The sequence below is a fragment of the Piliocolobus tephrosceles genome, chromosome 8 (genome assembly GCF_002776525.5).
Source record: "Piliocolobus tephrosceles isolate RC106 chromosome 8, ASM277652v3, whole genome shotgun sequence".
In the NCBI taxonomy this organism is placed as follows: domain Eukaryota; kingdom Metazoa; phylum Chordata; class Mammalia; order Primates; family Cercopithecidae; genus Piliocolobus; species Piliocolobus tephrosceles.
In genome coordinates this window covers 50,395,850-50,411,789 of record NC_045441.1, presented here as the reverse complement: position 1 = coordinate 50,411,789, position 15,940 = coordinate 50,395,850, and the positions used below count along the sequence as shown (strand labels likewise).

The following is a 15,940-nucleotide window of genomic DNA, read 5'->3' as shown; positions in this document are numbered from 1 at the left end:
CCTTAATTAATATTTATAGAACACCATGCAACAACTGAAATATACATATTCTTTTCAAGTACACATGCTGGGACATTTTAAAATAAGTTTTAATAATTTTAAAATATCATAAGCTTTAAGAGTATGTTCTTTGACCTTAATGGATTTAAATTAGAGATCAATAAGAATAAGATATCTAGGAAAATCTTGTACATTTGAAAATTAACACTCTTCTAAATAATTTGTGGATCAAAAAGTAATCAGAGGAAACTAGGAAACATTTCAAATTTATCAAGAATGAAGCCGGGCGCGGTGGCTCAAGCCTGTAATCCCAGCACTTTGGGAGGCCGAGACGGGCGGATCACGAGGTCAGGAGATCGAGACCCTCCTGGCTAACACGGTGAAACCCCGTCTCTACTAAAAATACAAAAAATTAGCCGGGCGAGGTGGTGGGCGCCTGTGGTCCCAGCCACTCGGGAGGCTGAGGCAGGAGAATGGCGTGAACCCAGGAGGCAGAGGTTGCGGTGAGCTGAGATCCGGCCACTGCACTCTAGCCTGGGCGACAGAGCAAGACTCCGTCTCAAAAAAAAAAAAAAAGAATGAAAATTCAATATATTAAAAATGTGTGCAATACTATTAAAACAGCGCCTAGAGGAAATTTACAGCTATAAATGTCCATAGCAGGAAAGAAAAAAGTTCCAAACCCAATGACTTCAGGAAGCTAGAACAAAACAGTAATGTAAATTCAAGCAGATAGAAGAAATTAGTAGTGATAAAAGGAAAAATCAATAAAATAGAAAAAATAAACAGAAAAAAATTAACAGAGCTAAAGCTGTTCTTTGAAAAGGGCAACATGATTGACAACCTTCTACCTAGACTGGTCAATAAAAAGGAGAGAACATAAAGTACCAATATTAGATCCTACAGATATGAAATACATAAGAAAATGTTACAAACAACTTTATCTCAATAGTTGACAGCTTTGATGAAGTGGATAAATTCCTTGTAAAATACAACTTACCAAAATTCACACAAGATGAAACAAAGTCTGAACAATCCTATGTCTGTTAAAAAAAAATTGTCTTTGTCATCAAAAATATTCCCACAAAGAAATATCCATCCTTGGATAGTTTAACTGGTGAATTCTATCAAATATGCAAAGAGCAGATAATAACAATCTTATGCAAGTTTATTTAGAGAAGGAAGAAATACTATGCAAAATACCCTGGCAAAAAAATTCATAAAAGGAATATTAAAGACTAATGTATTTTATGAACATAGTTATAATAATTTTCAGTAAAATATTAACTAATTGAATATAACAATATACTAAAAAGATAATATATCCTGTGTTATAGTTAATTTTATGTGTCAGCTCACCTGGGCCTCAGTGTGCACAGATATTTGGTCAAGCATTATTCTGTTGTTTCTGTGAGGGCATTTTTGGATGAGATTAACATATAAGAGGGTAGACTGAGTAAAGCAGATTGCCCTTCCTAACATGAGTGGACCTCATTCAACCAGTTGAAGGCCTAACTAGAACTAAAAGGCTGACCCCCTCCCAAGTAAGAGAATTATTTCTGCCTGTCTTTGAACAAGAACAGTGGCTCTTCCTGGTTCTTGAGCTGTCAGCCTTCAAGTTGGAAGTACAATTTTGGGTGTCCTGGATCTCCAGCTTGCTGATATCCTGCAGATCTTGGGACTTGTCAGCCTGCATGATTATATGAGTCACTTCCTTATAATAAATCTCTTTCTTTATATGTATATATCCTATTGGTTTCTCTGGAGAATCCTAACTCATATATTGGGCTTATCCAAGGAATGCAAGATTAATTCTGCATTCAAAAATTAATTAAAAGAATTCACCATATTTAAAAACAAACAGAAAATCATACAGTCATCTTAATAGATACATAACAAGCATTTGTTGACAAAATTCAACACTCATTCATGATAAAAACTCTCAGCAAGCCAGAAACAGAAGGGAGCTTCCTCAACTGGATAAAGGGCACATGTGAAAAACCTATAACTAACATCAAGCTTGATGGTGAAATATTGAATGTTTTTTCCCTAAGACTGGGAGCAAGACAAAGATTCTTGATCTTACATTCATCAACATTGTTAAGATGTTAATAACAAATGACATGATTGTCTAGGTAGAAAATCCTAAGGATCTGTAAAGGAGCTACTGGAACTGATAATGAATTTTGCAAGGTCATAGAATAGAAGGTTAGTGTAAAAAAATTATACATATACATATATGCTTATATACATATATCTATATATATATAGAGAGAGAGAGACTAGCAGCAAATCATTGGAAAATAAAATAAAATAATTTTTTACAACGGCACAAAACATATAAAATAGTAGTAACTTTCAAAAACAAGTGCAACTCATGTTCACTAAAGATTACATAGCATTGCTGATTATAGAGGACCTAAATACATTGGGAGATATACTGTCATCCTGTAGTGGAACACTTGGTATTGTAAAGGTGTCAAATTTTCCAAAATTTATTTATTGTTTCAATACAATTCCAATCAAAATTCCAGCAGAATTATGTTGGAAATTGCGACAATTATTATAAACTTTATATAGAAATGCAAAATGATACTTTTTAAATGAAGGACAAGGTTAGAGAACTCATATTTCTTGATTCAAAGCATGCTTAAGTTACAGTATTCAAGGCAGCATTTCATTGGTGAAAGATGGACGTATCTATGGGACAGAATTCAGAGTTTTGAAATTGACTCATCAATTGATTTATGACAAAGGTGCCAAATTAATTCAATGGGGAAAAGAAAATATTTTCAACACATGGTTTTGGAACAATGGGAAAAAAAATAACTTTGACCCTTATCACATACCATATTCAAAAAATAGCTCAAAATTGGTTGTAAACCTAAACGTAAAAGCTAAAATGGCAAGAATTCCAGAAGTCCTTGGAAGTAGATGGAGGTTTCTCAGATAGGACAGAAAAAGCATGAAGCATTTTTTTAATGATAAATTGAACTTCATAAGAATTAAAACCTTTTGCTCTTTGAAGACACCGTTAAAAAAAAAGCAAGCCAAGAAATTGGAGAAATTATTCACAACACTTATGTTTTACATATGTTTTGAATCCAAAATGTGTAAGGTACTTTTATAATTCGATAATAAGAAAACGATTCAATTTTTTAATGAGAAAGGTTTGAAACAGACATTTCCCTAAAAATTGTATACAAATGGAATATAAGTACATGAAAAGGTGCCTGACATAATTAGTCATTCAAAGAAATGTAGATTAAAACCACAATGAGATACCACTACATATCCATCAGAAGAATGGCTGAAATTAAAGACTGATTAGAGTAGGTAAAGAAAAACTGAAAATGTTAGACACTAGTGGTCAAATGTGAAGTGATACAACCACTTTGAAAAATATTTGGCAGTTTCTTTGTTTTTTTTTTTTCTCTGAGTCTTGCTGAGTCTAGCCTGGGTGACAACCCAGGCTAGAGTGCAGTGGCGTGATCTCACCTCATTGCAACTTCCACCTCCTGGGTTCAAACAATTCTCCTGTCTCAGCCTCCTGAGTAGCTGGGACTACAGGCACACGCCACAACACCCAGCTAATTTTTGTATTTTTAGTAGAGATGGGATTTCACCATATTGGTCAGGCTGGTCTCGAACTCTTGACCTCAAGTAATCCACCCACCTCAGCCTCCCAGAGTGTTGGAATTACAGGCGTGAGCCACCATGCCAGGCTGGCAGTTTCTTATAAACACTCAGCTATCTTATAAACCAGTCATTCTGCTTCTAGGTATTCACCCCAGATAAATGAAAACATATGTGTCTACACAAAGATTTATGTATGAATACCCATGGTAGCTTTATTCACAATAGTCCCAAACTAGAATCTGATAGCTCGAATGTCTGCTAGCTGGTAAATGGATTACAAATTGTGGTATGCTGATATGATAGAATACCACTCTGCAGTAAGAGAAAATGAACTATTGATGAACCACTATATAGATGAATTGTAAATCATTATGCTGAGTAAAGAAAGAGAACATTTTGTATTTTATATATGTGTGTATGTGTCTATGTATATACATAGAAACATGTGTGTATATATCTAGTATCTATGTTAATATATAATGTATATGTCTGTATACAATATATGTATTATCCATTATATTTTAAAATAATTTGTGTATATATGTATGTATATGTACATATATACACACATATTTAATATATGGTACATATGTATGTATATATGCATGTCTACATGTATATATATAATAAATATATGTATGTATGTATTAAATATGTGTGTATATAATATGTAAATATTGAAATATATGTTAAATATTTGAAATATATTATATATTATATTATATGCTAAACATATATCTGTATACTTTATATACATATGTGTAAAACTAGAAAATTCAAACTGTTTTAGATAGACATGAGCCAGATCAAACTTTGCCTGGGACTAGATTTGAGGGTAATGGAAATATTTGGTATCATGATTACAGTGGCATTTTCAAAAACTTATTCAACTGTTAAACTCCTTACATTCTGCAATTTATGTAAATTTTCAGCAGTTTATTCTATGTAAATTATACCTCAATAAAGTTGTTAGAGACAGTAAAAGGATCAGTGATTGGCAAGGGTGAGGGAAAAGAAAGAGGGGTGAATCGAAGGAGCACAGGGGATTTTAGGGTGCTGAATCTGTTCTGTAAGGATACTGTGATGGTGGATACATGGCATTATGCATTTATCAAAACTGGTAGAAGTGTGCAATGTGCCCGGTGAACCTTAACGTAGACTAAGGACTGTAGTTAACATAATGTATCAGTATTGGTTCACTAGTTGTAACAAATGCACCACATTAACACAAGACTTTAAAAATAAGGAAACTGTGCAGGAAGAGAGGTAAATGGGAACTAGCTATACTATAAGCTCATTTTTCTGTCAACCTAAAACTCTATTAAAAAAATCAAGCTATTTTTTAAAAGATGGACTACCTGTATCCAATATGAAATATGGATTATCAATGTACTTCCTTCCTAGGATTATTTTTAAGTTAATTCTTTCTTAAAACTCTGAATTCATTTGGAGAAAAGAGCATTTTAACACAATTTTCAGTTTCATTGAATTTTTTCCTGTGAGTTAATTTTCCAAATGGTATGTGTATTCCATGTATCATATTCCTCATAAATGATTTCCTTAATCCTTAGCTTTCATTTATTCCAAATAAAAAGCTCACCTTAAAGACCCAAATTAGATGAGAAATGTCAGAAATAGTTAACTGATTTTGATTACCAGTGGCAAAAACAAAAAAACTGATTTTTGTTTTCCATTTTTGACTTCCATCCTTTTTCTTCCATGGTTGTCTCTAAAAGGGAGTTTCGAACCTTGGTAATTGAAATGGTGATGGCCACGGATATGTCTTGTCACTTCCAACAAATCAAAGCAATGAAGACTGCTCTGCAGCAGCCAGAAGCGTAAGTGTGCTTGCGGCTTATGCTTGTGTTTGTATAGGTGTTTAAATGGGTCCTTGTCCATGTGGCTATCCCTTTAAACAGCATCTCCTTTAACACAACTTTATAGAGTGTTCTCATGCAATGGTGATGTTTGAAGGAGAAAGCATAAAAGTTGTACCTATCACAATGAGGTATGTTCTCATCAGGGTTGAAAAAATAATAGAGGCAGTATCAGTTGTCCCCAATGAGAATTTAAAATAATTCCCTGTGGGAAATTAAATGATCAGAGATCCCTAGTGCAGAGGCAACACATAAAAGTCAGTGACTCTTGGATTCTTGCTGTCTTTTTGAAGGATGCAGTCATTCCAGAAATGGATTTGAGTCCAGAGAGTCCAATTCCGTAAATATGGAGACCAAGTTAATGAGTATCCCAGTTGTAGGATGAAATGATGTCTTTTCCTCAATTTAGCTGAAGTGGGGTTTGAGATGGAAGAACGACAGAGATTAAAAACTTAATAATTTTTTAAAAACTCTTATTGAGGTTCTGAAGAGTGTGGTCATCATGTGTTTGGGTGCTTTTGGTTTACAGCATTGAAAAGCCAAAAGCCTTATCCCTTATGCTGCATACGGCAGATATTAGCCATCCAGCAAAAGCGTGGGACCTCCATCATCGCTGGACAATGTCACTCCTGGAGGAGTTCTTCAGACAGGTACCTTGTTGCTCTCTCTCCATCAGGGCTGTCATCATTGGATATTTGATGAATTTTATATCTCAGCAATGCTAGGGTAAGGACTATTGAAATTACAGTAATTTTGGAGAGGGGAGGGGGACTCCACAGATTATTTTGCTTCTTGGTCATGTGATGTTTGAGTCTCACCTAAATACTGATTTTTAGGACATTATGGTATTTCTATCCTATGTATTTCTGTTTGGGGAAAAAAAGTGTTTCCTTGTGGCAGTCTTCTGTCAAAATGTCATTTGAGGGGTTCTTTTACTTTTTTTTCTAGTAGCTCGACAAAATGACAGTTACTTTGGCATCACCCTGTAGGATTAAGATGTTAATCTTGAACTCATGTCTCTATTATAATTGGTTGAGTTGTTTCTTTCTAGTGGACAAGTCCATGATGCAAAATTCTAAACCAAATGTGGCAATTTGGGGTCAGGAAATCACTAGAAACTACTATTCCAGTTATATTTAAACTTCACTACATCCTAAGTTCCAGAGTTGTGTTGTCTATAAGAATAGGCAGGATTGGTCTGGTGCGGTGGCTCATGCCTGTAATCCCAGCACTTTGGGAGGCCGAGGCAGGCGGATCATGAGGTCAGGGGATCGAGACCATCCTGGCCAAGGTGGTGAAACCCCATCTCTACTAAAAATACAAAAGTTAGCTGGGCGTGGTGGCGGGTGCCTGTAATCCCAGCTACCTGGGAGGCTGAGGCAGGAGAATCGCTTGAACCTGGGAGGCGGAGGTTGCAGAGAGCCTAGATCGCATCACTGCACTCCAGCCTGGTGACAGAGTGAGACTCTGTCTCAAAAAAAGAATAGGCAGGATCTTTAATTATTATAAATTGTTTAAAAACAAATTTTAAAACTGCATAGAACTAGAGAAACAGAAAGGGAAATAAAATCTTGGCACCAAGGCTAAAACGTTTCCAATTCAGGCACGTGCGCTAACCTTATCTCTAGAGGTGCTGCCGTTCAAACATCTGCCTCCAGACATGCGGGCCTGAGATTGAAGGCATGATACATAGATTTGGGGACCTAAATTATAATTAATTCAAGTTAATATAGTTCATTCAGTTAATTCTTGCTAATTCAAGAAAGAGGTTCAACAGCATGGATTCAGAGACTTCTGATTCCATAAAACACTACTTAATAACACGAGTCACAACTTCATCCTGCAAACTGAAAAGAGATGGGCTCTTTTGCTATTTATTTAGATTTCTGAAAGACAATTGCTCTTGTGGTAATTCTTACTCTTATATTTTGAGTTTGAATGGAGAAATTGTGGAAGGCACCTGTGTGTGTGTGTGTTTTCCTTCTGAAGCTGTACATACTATCTAGTAATGAAGTGGGACTAGAGTTAACAGCACATTAAACAAATGCCAGAAGACCCTTTATTGGAGTTTATTTCAACTGATTTATGGCTTGAGTCTAATCAAATTGCTTCTCTAATTCCCTATGGTCTTATCTATGATTTATGTTGGGCGAGTGGGGGGAGGGAGGGATTTAGGATAAGGTTGGACCAGATGTTTTCTTAAGACCCTTTCATTAGGAAATGCAAGGCATTTCCTTCACTCTGTCTGTGGTGCACATGCACACATGCACACACACACGCCACAGCACCCTCGAGCTGTTATATGTGTATGTCAACAGGTACCCTATTTAGTTTATGGTTAATTATCTTTGCAGAGTCATTGCTCAGCCTCCCAGAGTAGTTCTCAAAGGAGACTCAATGGTGTGGGAGGAACTAGAACTATACAGGTGACTCTGGAAAATCATCCTTCACCAAGGACTTCTTTTGAGCTATTTTTCCAAAGGCTGTTTTTCTAATAGCAGTAGGAGGATGTTCTCCAAATCTCCACTCCCCCTATCATGCTTTCTTTGATAATACTTTTGCAATATCACCCTGTATTAGTCTGTTCTCATGCTGCTAATAAAGACATACTCAAGACTCAGTAATTTATAAAGGAAAGAGGTTTAATTGACACACAGTTCCACATGGCTGGGGAGGTCTCACAATCATGGCAGAAGAGTAAAGGGATGTCTTACACAGTGGCCAGCAAAGAGAGAGAATGAGATCCAAGCGAAAGGGATTTTTCCGTTATAAAACCATCAGCTCTCATGAGACTTATTCACTACCACAAGAATGATATGGGGAAAACCGCCCCCAGGATTCAGTTCTCTCTCACCGGGTTCATTTCACAACATGTGGGAATTATGGGAGCTACAATTTAAGATGAGATTTGGGTGGGGATACAGCCAAACCATATCATTCCACCCTGGCCCCTCCCAAATCTCATATTCTCACCTTTCAAAATCGATCATGCCTCCCCAACAGTGCCTCAAAGTCTTAACTCATTTCCACATTAACTCAGAAGTCCACAGTTCAAAATCTCATCTGAGACAAGACAAGTCCCTTCCGCCTATGAGTCTGTAAAATCAAAAGCAAGTTAGTTATTTCCTAAATATAATGTGGGTACAGGCATTGGGTAAATACAGCCATTTCAAATGGGAGAAATTGGCCAAATAAAGGGGTTACAGGGCCCATGCAAGTCAAAAATCCAGCATGGCAGTCAAATCTTAAAACTCCAAAATGATCCCCTTTGACTCTATGTCTCACATCCAGGTCATGCTGATGTAAGAGGTGGGTTCCCATGGTCTTGGGCAGCTCTGCCTCTGTGGCTTTGCAGGGTATGGCCTCCATCCTGACTGCTTTCATGGGCTGGCAATGAGTGTCTGCTGCTTTTCCAGGCACATGGTGCAAGCTGTCAGTGGATCTACCATTCTGGGGTCTGGAGGACGGTGGCCTTCTTCTCACAGCTCCACTAGGCAGTGCCCCAGTAGGGACTCTGTGTGGTGGTTTCAACTCCACGTTTTGCTTCCACACTACCCTAGCAGAGGTTGTCCTTGAGGGCCCTGCCCCAGCAGCAAATTTCTGCCTGGACATCCAGGTGGTTTCATACATCCTCTGAAATCTAGGCGGAGGTTCCCAAACCTCAATTCTTGACTTCTGTGTGCCCACAGACTCAACACTCTGCAGAAATCTCCTAGGCTTAGGGCTTGCACCTTCTGAAGCCACAGCCTGAGCTGTACCTAGCTCCTTTTAGCCATGACTAGCATGTCTGGGATGCAGGGCACCAAGTCCCTAGGCTGCACACAGCCATTTTTTCCTCCTAGGCCTGTTGGTCTGTGATGTGATGGGCTTCCAGGAAGGTTTCTGACATGCCCTGGAGACATTTTCCCCATTGTCTTGTCTCTTTGTTACTTCTGCAAATTTGTGCAGCAGGCTTGAATTTCTTCTCAGAAAATGGGTTTTTCTTTTCGATTGCATCATCAGACTGCAAATTTTCTGAACTTTTATGCGCTGCTTCCCTTTTAAAACCAAATGCTTTTTTTAAAAAAATTATACTTTAAGTTCTAGGGTACATGTGCACAACGTGCAGGTTTGTTACATATGTATACATGTGCCATGTTGGTGTGCTGCACTCATTAACTCGTCATTTACATTAGGTATATCTCCTAATGCTATCTCTCCCCCCCTCCCCCCTCCCCACAATAGGACCTGGTGTGTGATGTTCTCCTTCCTGTGTCCACGTCATCTTGTTCAATTCCCACCTATGAGTGAGAGCATGAGGTGTTTGGTTTTCTGTTCTTGTGATAGTTTGCTGAGAATGATGGTTTCTAGCTGCATCCATGTCCCTACAAAGGACACGAACTTATCCTTTTTTATGGCTGCATAGTATTCCATGGTGTATATGTGCCACATTTTCTTAATCCAGTCTATCACCGATGGACATTTGGGTTGATTCCAAGTCTTTGCTATTGTGAATAGTGCCACAATAAATATACGTGTGCATGTGTCTTTATAGCAGCATGACTTATAATCCTTTGGGTATATCCCCAGTAATGGTATGGCTGGGTCAAATGGTATTTCTAGTTCTAGATCCTTGAGGAATCACCACACTGTTTTCCACAATGGTTGAACTAGTTTACAGTCCCACCAGCAGTGTAAAAGTGTTCCTATTTCTCCACATCCTCTCCAGCACCTGTTGTTTCCTGATTTTTTAATGATTGCCATTCTAACTGGTGTGAGATGGTATCTCATTGTGGTTTTGATTTGCATTTCTCTGATGGCGAGTGATGATGAGCATTTTTTCATGTGTCTGTTGGCTGTATGAATGTCTTCTTTTGAGAAGTGTCTGTTCATATCCTTTGCCCACTTTTTGATGGGGTTGTTTGTTTTTTTCTTGTAAATTTGATTGAGTTCTTTATAGGTTCTGTTTATTAGCCCTTTGTAAGATGAGTAGATTGCAAAAATTTTCTCCCATTCTGTAGGTTGCCTGTTCATGTGATGGTAGTTTCTTTTGCTATGCAGAAGCTCTTTAGTTTAATTAGATCCCATTTGTCAATTTTGGCTTTTGTTGCTGTTGCTTTTGGTGTTTCAGACATGAAGTCCTTGCCCATGCCTATGTCCTGAATGATATTACCTAGGTTTTCTTCTAGGGCTTTTATGGTACTAGGTCTAACATTTAAGTCTCTAATCCATCTTGAATTAATTTTTGTGTAAGGAGTAAGGAAAGGATCCAAGCCAAAAGAACAAAGCTGGAGGCATCACACTACCTGACTTCAAACTATACTACAAGGCTACAGTAACCAAAACAGCATGGTACTGGTACCAAAACAGAGATATAGACCAATGGAAGAGAACAGACCCCTCAGAAATAGTACCACACATCTACAGTCATCTGATCTTTGACAAACCTGACAAAAACAAGAAATGGGGAAAGGATTCCCTATTTAATAAATGGTGCTGGAAAAATTGGCTAGCCATAAGTAGAAAGCTGCAACTGGATCCTTTCCTTACTCTTTATATAAAACCAAATGCTTTTAACAGCACCCAAGTCACCTCTTGAATGTTTTGCTGCTTAGAAATTGTGTCTGCCAGATATCCTAAGTCATTTCCCTCAAGTTCAAAGTTCCACAGACCTCTAGGGCAGGGGTAAAATGTAGCCAGTCTCTTTGCTAAAACACAGTAAGAGTCATCTTTACTCCAGTTCCCAACTAGTTCCTCATCTCCACCTGAGACCACCTCAGCCTGGATGTCATTGTCCATATTATCAGCATTTTGTTCAAAGTCATTCAACAAGTCTCTAGGAAGTTCCAAACGTTCCCACATTTTCTTATCTTCTTCTGAGCTTTCCAAACTGTTCCAACCTCTACCTGTTACCCAGTTCCAAAGTTGCTTTCACGTATCAGGTATCTTTACAGCAGCACCATACTCTACCAGTACCAATTTACTGTGTAGGTCCATTTTCATGCTGCTGATAAAGAATACCCAAGACTGGGTAATTTATAAAGGAAAGAAGTTTAATTGACTCACAGTTCCACATGGTTGGGGAGGCATCACAACTGTGGGTGGAAGACAAAGGAAAAACAAAGGGATGTCTTACATGGCAGCGAGCAAAGAGAGAGAATGAGAACCAAGTGAAAGGGGTTTCCTGTTGTAAAACCATCAGATCTCATGAGACTTATTCACTATCATGAAAACAGTATGGAGGAAACTACCCCCAATTATTCAATTATCTCCCACCGGCTCTCTCCCACAACACATGGGAATTATGGGAGCTACAATTTAAGATGAGATTTGTGGGGGAACACAGCCGAACCATATCATACCCTCTACAGCCAGGAGTATTTGGTCCATGGCTAAAGGATAGATAATAGCTAACTCATATAAGTTTAAGGTATTACAGTGATTCTTTTTCTAATTATAAGGAAGTAAAAATGAATTACTTAAACACATGAACATTTTCTTCCTCGTAAAGGAAACCTTGTTTGCACATCTATATACTCAAATAAAAACGTGCTGGAGGCAATATGAAAATAATCATATTGAATTTCTTGCCTGTTGGGAAGGAACTGTTAACTCATTGCACTGGAACTATTTTTTTGTAATTATAATTCAGTAAATTATTTTCATTGACTTAATATTTTAACCTCAATGCCATAAGCTATAGTAAGTAGCAATGTAAGAGAAATGTTGCCTCAGCTCTTAACTATAGATTTTAAGTTGGACAATTCAAATGGGAAATCTCGGTGGCACTATAGAGTGTTTTTAAAAATTACATTTGGAAAGTTGGGTTACATTTTAAAATAAGGGCATAGTCTCAGTGCTGATGGACCACACATTCCATGGTTTGCTAAGAGAGTAAGTTACATCTTCAATTTTATAACCATAATTTACAAAATCCAAGCCACTGCCTCGGGGTACTTTTTGATAAAATATTGACTTTAAAGAAGTATAAGTTCACCTCATTGGTAAATACATCATGTTGTAAAAGCTGTGAGGTTCATTTTCTTTGTATTGCTGTACAATTTTATATTTTGCAAACATCTCTTACAATTCTTTTAATGTGTCTATGGTATTTTTCCCATTTTTATTTATTACATGTGTTGGTGAGTTTTTCCTTTTTTCTCTATGAAATTATCAGATTGTTTTATTGTTTCTCTTTTTGTTTATAGTGCCTTTACTGGTCTTTTTATTTTTAGTAATTCAGTTCTCCTTTGAGCTGCTTCCAGCACAATCTGCATTAACGTGATAATTCTAGTTTTCTTCTCTTTTCAATATATTTCCTGTGCTCTGCTAGGTCTCATTCCCCTGAGCCCTTGTTCTTGATAATTTCAGGAGCTTTTTTCTGTTAATAGTGGCACCATTTTTCTGATGAGTGTTCCCCATCTGCTGTTTAAAGTTCTCTATTCCTGCTTTTGCTGCTGATGGTATAATACTTCCTTCTCCTCCCTTTGCTCTTTCTTTTTTTATCTCTTCCTTCCTCTTCTTCTTCACCTTTTTCCTCTTCCCCTCCATCTTCTTCATCATCTCTTTGTCCTCCTCCTCCTTGTACTCTTCCTTCTGCCCCTTCTCTTCCTCCTGTCTTTTCTTCTTCACTTTGTTATTATTATTTACCATCTTTGAGTGAAATGTATTCTTTTCAGGCCAACTATTTGCAGATTTGTACCACAGGGCAATCAGAGAAGTAGTACTCCAAGCTATCTAGAATTGTCCTTGGTTTATTATGAGAGTCCTATGAAGTGGTATGTGAGAGTGTGTGTGTGTGTGTATGTGTGTGTGTGTGTGCCTTGACTTTTTCCTTACTTTTGTAGGGCCTCTTGCAATTCAATGTCTATTCTCTACCTAGCCTCTTGGCATCTTGCCTCATTCCTCTTTGATATTTATAGCATTTGGCAGCCGTTTCTCATATAGTTTTGATTTGAAATTACAGATTTTCACTTGGATGTGTGATTGCATTTCTTTTTCTTACCCTCCTCATTTTGAGGTGATAATTTCTGAAAGAGCTAAAACTTTACTATGCTATCTTAAATCCAACATCACAATGCCTTTCTCATATGTTATATTTGTGTCTTCCTCCTCTGGGAAAGAAGAATATACATTGCTGTGCTTTGTTCAACCTGATCCTTCTGTTGCTTTCCCAAACATTTCCTTTTTCTTTCTGAGAAGATTCACTTGAGATACTACCTAAATGTCTTTGGAAGCTCTTTCATTGACGGGTGCCATCTTCTCTGTGAACTTCCAATACAGATGGAGCCCTTGTTTCTTTTGACTGGTTTGCTACCTACATATAGCTACCCCCAAATGTATAGCAACACACATAAATGGAAGTTTTGAACTCACTCATGTAAAGTATAGGACTCATGTTTCTTGATTGTCAGGTGGTTCTATGATAAGCAATGACTTTAGACCACACTCTGCCATCTGCCTGGCTTCCAAAGTGCTTGTCTACATCAAACCACTAAACCGAGGAAAGCATGGAGAAGTAGGCATAAGAGATGTTGTAGGCCTGAACTGCTGAACTGTGGTAGAAATGCATCCCTTCTCTTCTTCTGTTATTGAGCACTAACTGGCAGTGATTCTAGGCAATGGAGTCTAGCTGTGTAGATAGGAAATGGAGGAGGAGAAGAATAGGGGTTTGGTGAACAGCTACTTGCCTAATTGCTCTCTTTAGTTGGTCTGTCATAAATGTCTGAGTGACCAAAGGAACTTGAGTGTTTCTAACCAAATTAGTCTTCTCATTTATTCAACAGATATTCATTATCTTCCTTCTGCATGCCAACTACATGACTTTATCAGTTGGAGTTATCTTAACCCCTACTGCAGGAATGATATTTAATTTTCTGAGCTGTCCTGGAAGAAAAAAATGAGTGATTTTTAAAAATCCTTTGTGTAAATAGAGAATTTTGCCCTCTTTTGAAAATGTTGACCTCTTCCATAAAGAGGAAAGTGTATGAATAATTTTAAGCTATAGCTATAGAGTCATACAGTATGGTGTTATCACTCAAGTTGGATTCATCAGTAGAAGTTTATTCCTCTACATTATTATCAGCACTGATTTTTTTCCAATTCATAAGTATATCTGCTTTCCAAAGGGGATTCAATTACCTCTGTTTTAAAAATAAGCTTTTATTAGTTGAGTCTACATAGCTCAATTAAATACAAAGCATGTAAATTATGTGTATATTTGGGTATGGACAAGTTCATGGAATTAGAGTTATTTAGTATCAGGTGATTGTTCAATAATGAAATCCAAATTGGTGTTTATACTTTAATAGTCAAATGGAGAGTGTTCACACCCTCCCCCATTAAAATGTACTGACAGAACAATTTGTATCCCTGCTACCTGGGAATAAAAAGGGTTTTATTTGTTTTAGCTGAACTATCCCACCAAACCATCTACATCACTAGAATTTATGTTATAAATACACTTCCTTTTCTATGTCTCACCTAGGTAGAAATCACTCAGGAGGAAATCATTTTTATCATGCCACTTGAGAGAGTAGTTTTCAGTAGAGCGTACTTAAATAAAGAAGCCATTTGTCCCCTGGGGTGTCGATATAGGAAGAGCGTGCAGAAGGAACTGAGCCACTTAGGGACTATTCCCGAAACCCTTGGATGTCCCCAGCTCCCATTGTGACCCCACTGTTGAACTTCCTTAGACACACACTCCTTTTCCGTCCTTTCAGTTAATGCTGCATTGAGCCAACATGTGTTCTCTTTGGTAGCATGCCTTAGAAGGAAGAATCATCCAGTTTTGAACCAGGCCTGGTTTCAGGTTGTTACTATCCTTTATTTGCTATTAAATTAATTTTTTGACAGTACTTATTACAATCAGAATGTATTAGGTGAACAAATTCACTAAAAGTTTCTCGAATCTTGACCTTAAATATTAGAGCCACCCGTTGGGAAACAACAGTTCGTTTTATTTATTTATATGCATTTTTCTCTTTCATCCTTATAACCCTACGAGGTAGAGATTACTATCCCACATTTAACAAGTGATAAAAACTGAAATGCATGGAAAGAAAATAACTTACCTATGATCTATCTCACATCTAGTAGGAGAAAGAGATTCAAGCACAAGTCAGTAGCTATTATCCTGAGCCAGTAAAATGAATTAGCACAGCTTCACTACTATAAGAAGGGTGACATATTTTTTTTTTCCTTTCCTCTGGGGGTATGACAAGTATTAAGCCTCAGGCCCAAGTTTTTAGAAAACATCTCCATCATTATTTAGACTTTTCATAGTACTTACTTATGGTGACGCTTTTTGGTAAGATTGAGAATATATTGGTCAGACAATTATGTTTTGTTGTTGTCTAACTTCATAGACAAAGCAATTATTTATTCTGACTCTTTTTGGTCCACTTTTCATTATAGACTGACCTCTGAGGTTAAGAACCCAGAAG

At 37.3% G+C, this 15,940-nt stretch overlaps 1 protein-coding gene across 4 annotated transcripts in view; it reads left to right on the top strand.

Annotated features, from left to right (window-relative positions):
* The window catches only part of PDE1C (phosphodiesterase 1C), a 579,473-nt gene that overhangs the window by 474,134 nt on the left and 89,399 nt on the right, over window positions 1-15,940 (top strand). For all 4 annotated transcript variants that reach the window (XM_023186040.3, XM_023186041.1, XM_023186042.1 and 1 more), the window contains exons 11-12: window positions 5,376-5,477; window positions 6,046-6,166. In XM_023186040.3, the coding sequence (XP_023041808.1) occupies window positions 5,376-5,477; window positions 6,046-6,166 (223 nt within the window). The remainder of the gene's footprint in view (window positions 1-5,375; window positions 5,478-6,045; window positions 6,167-15,940) is intronic.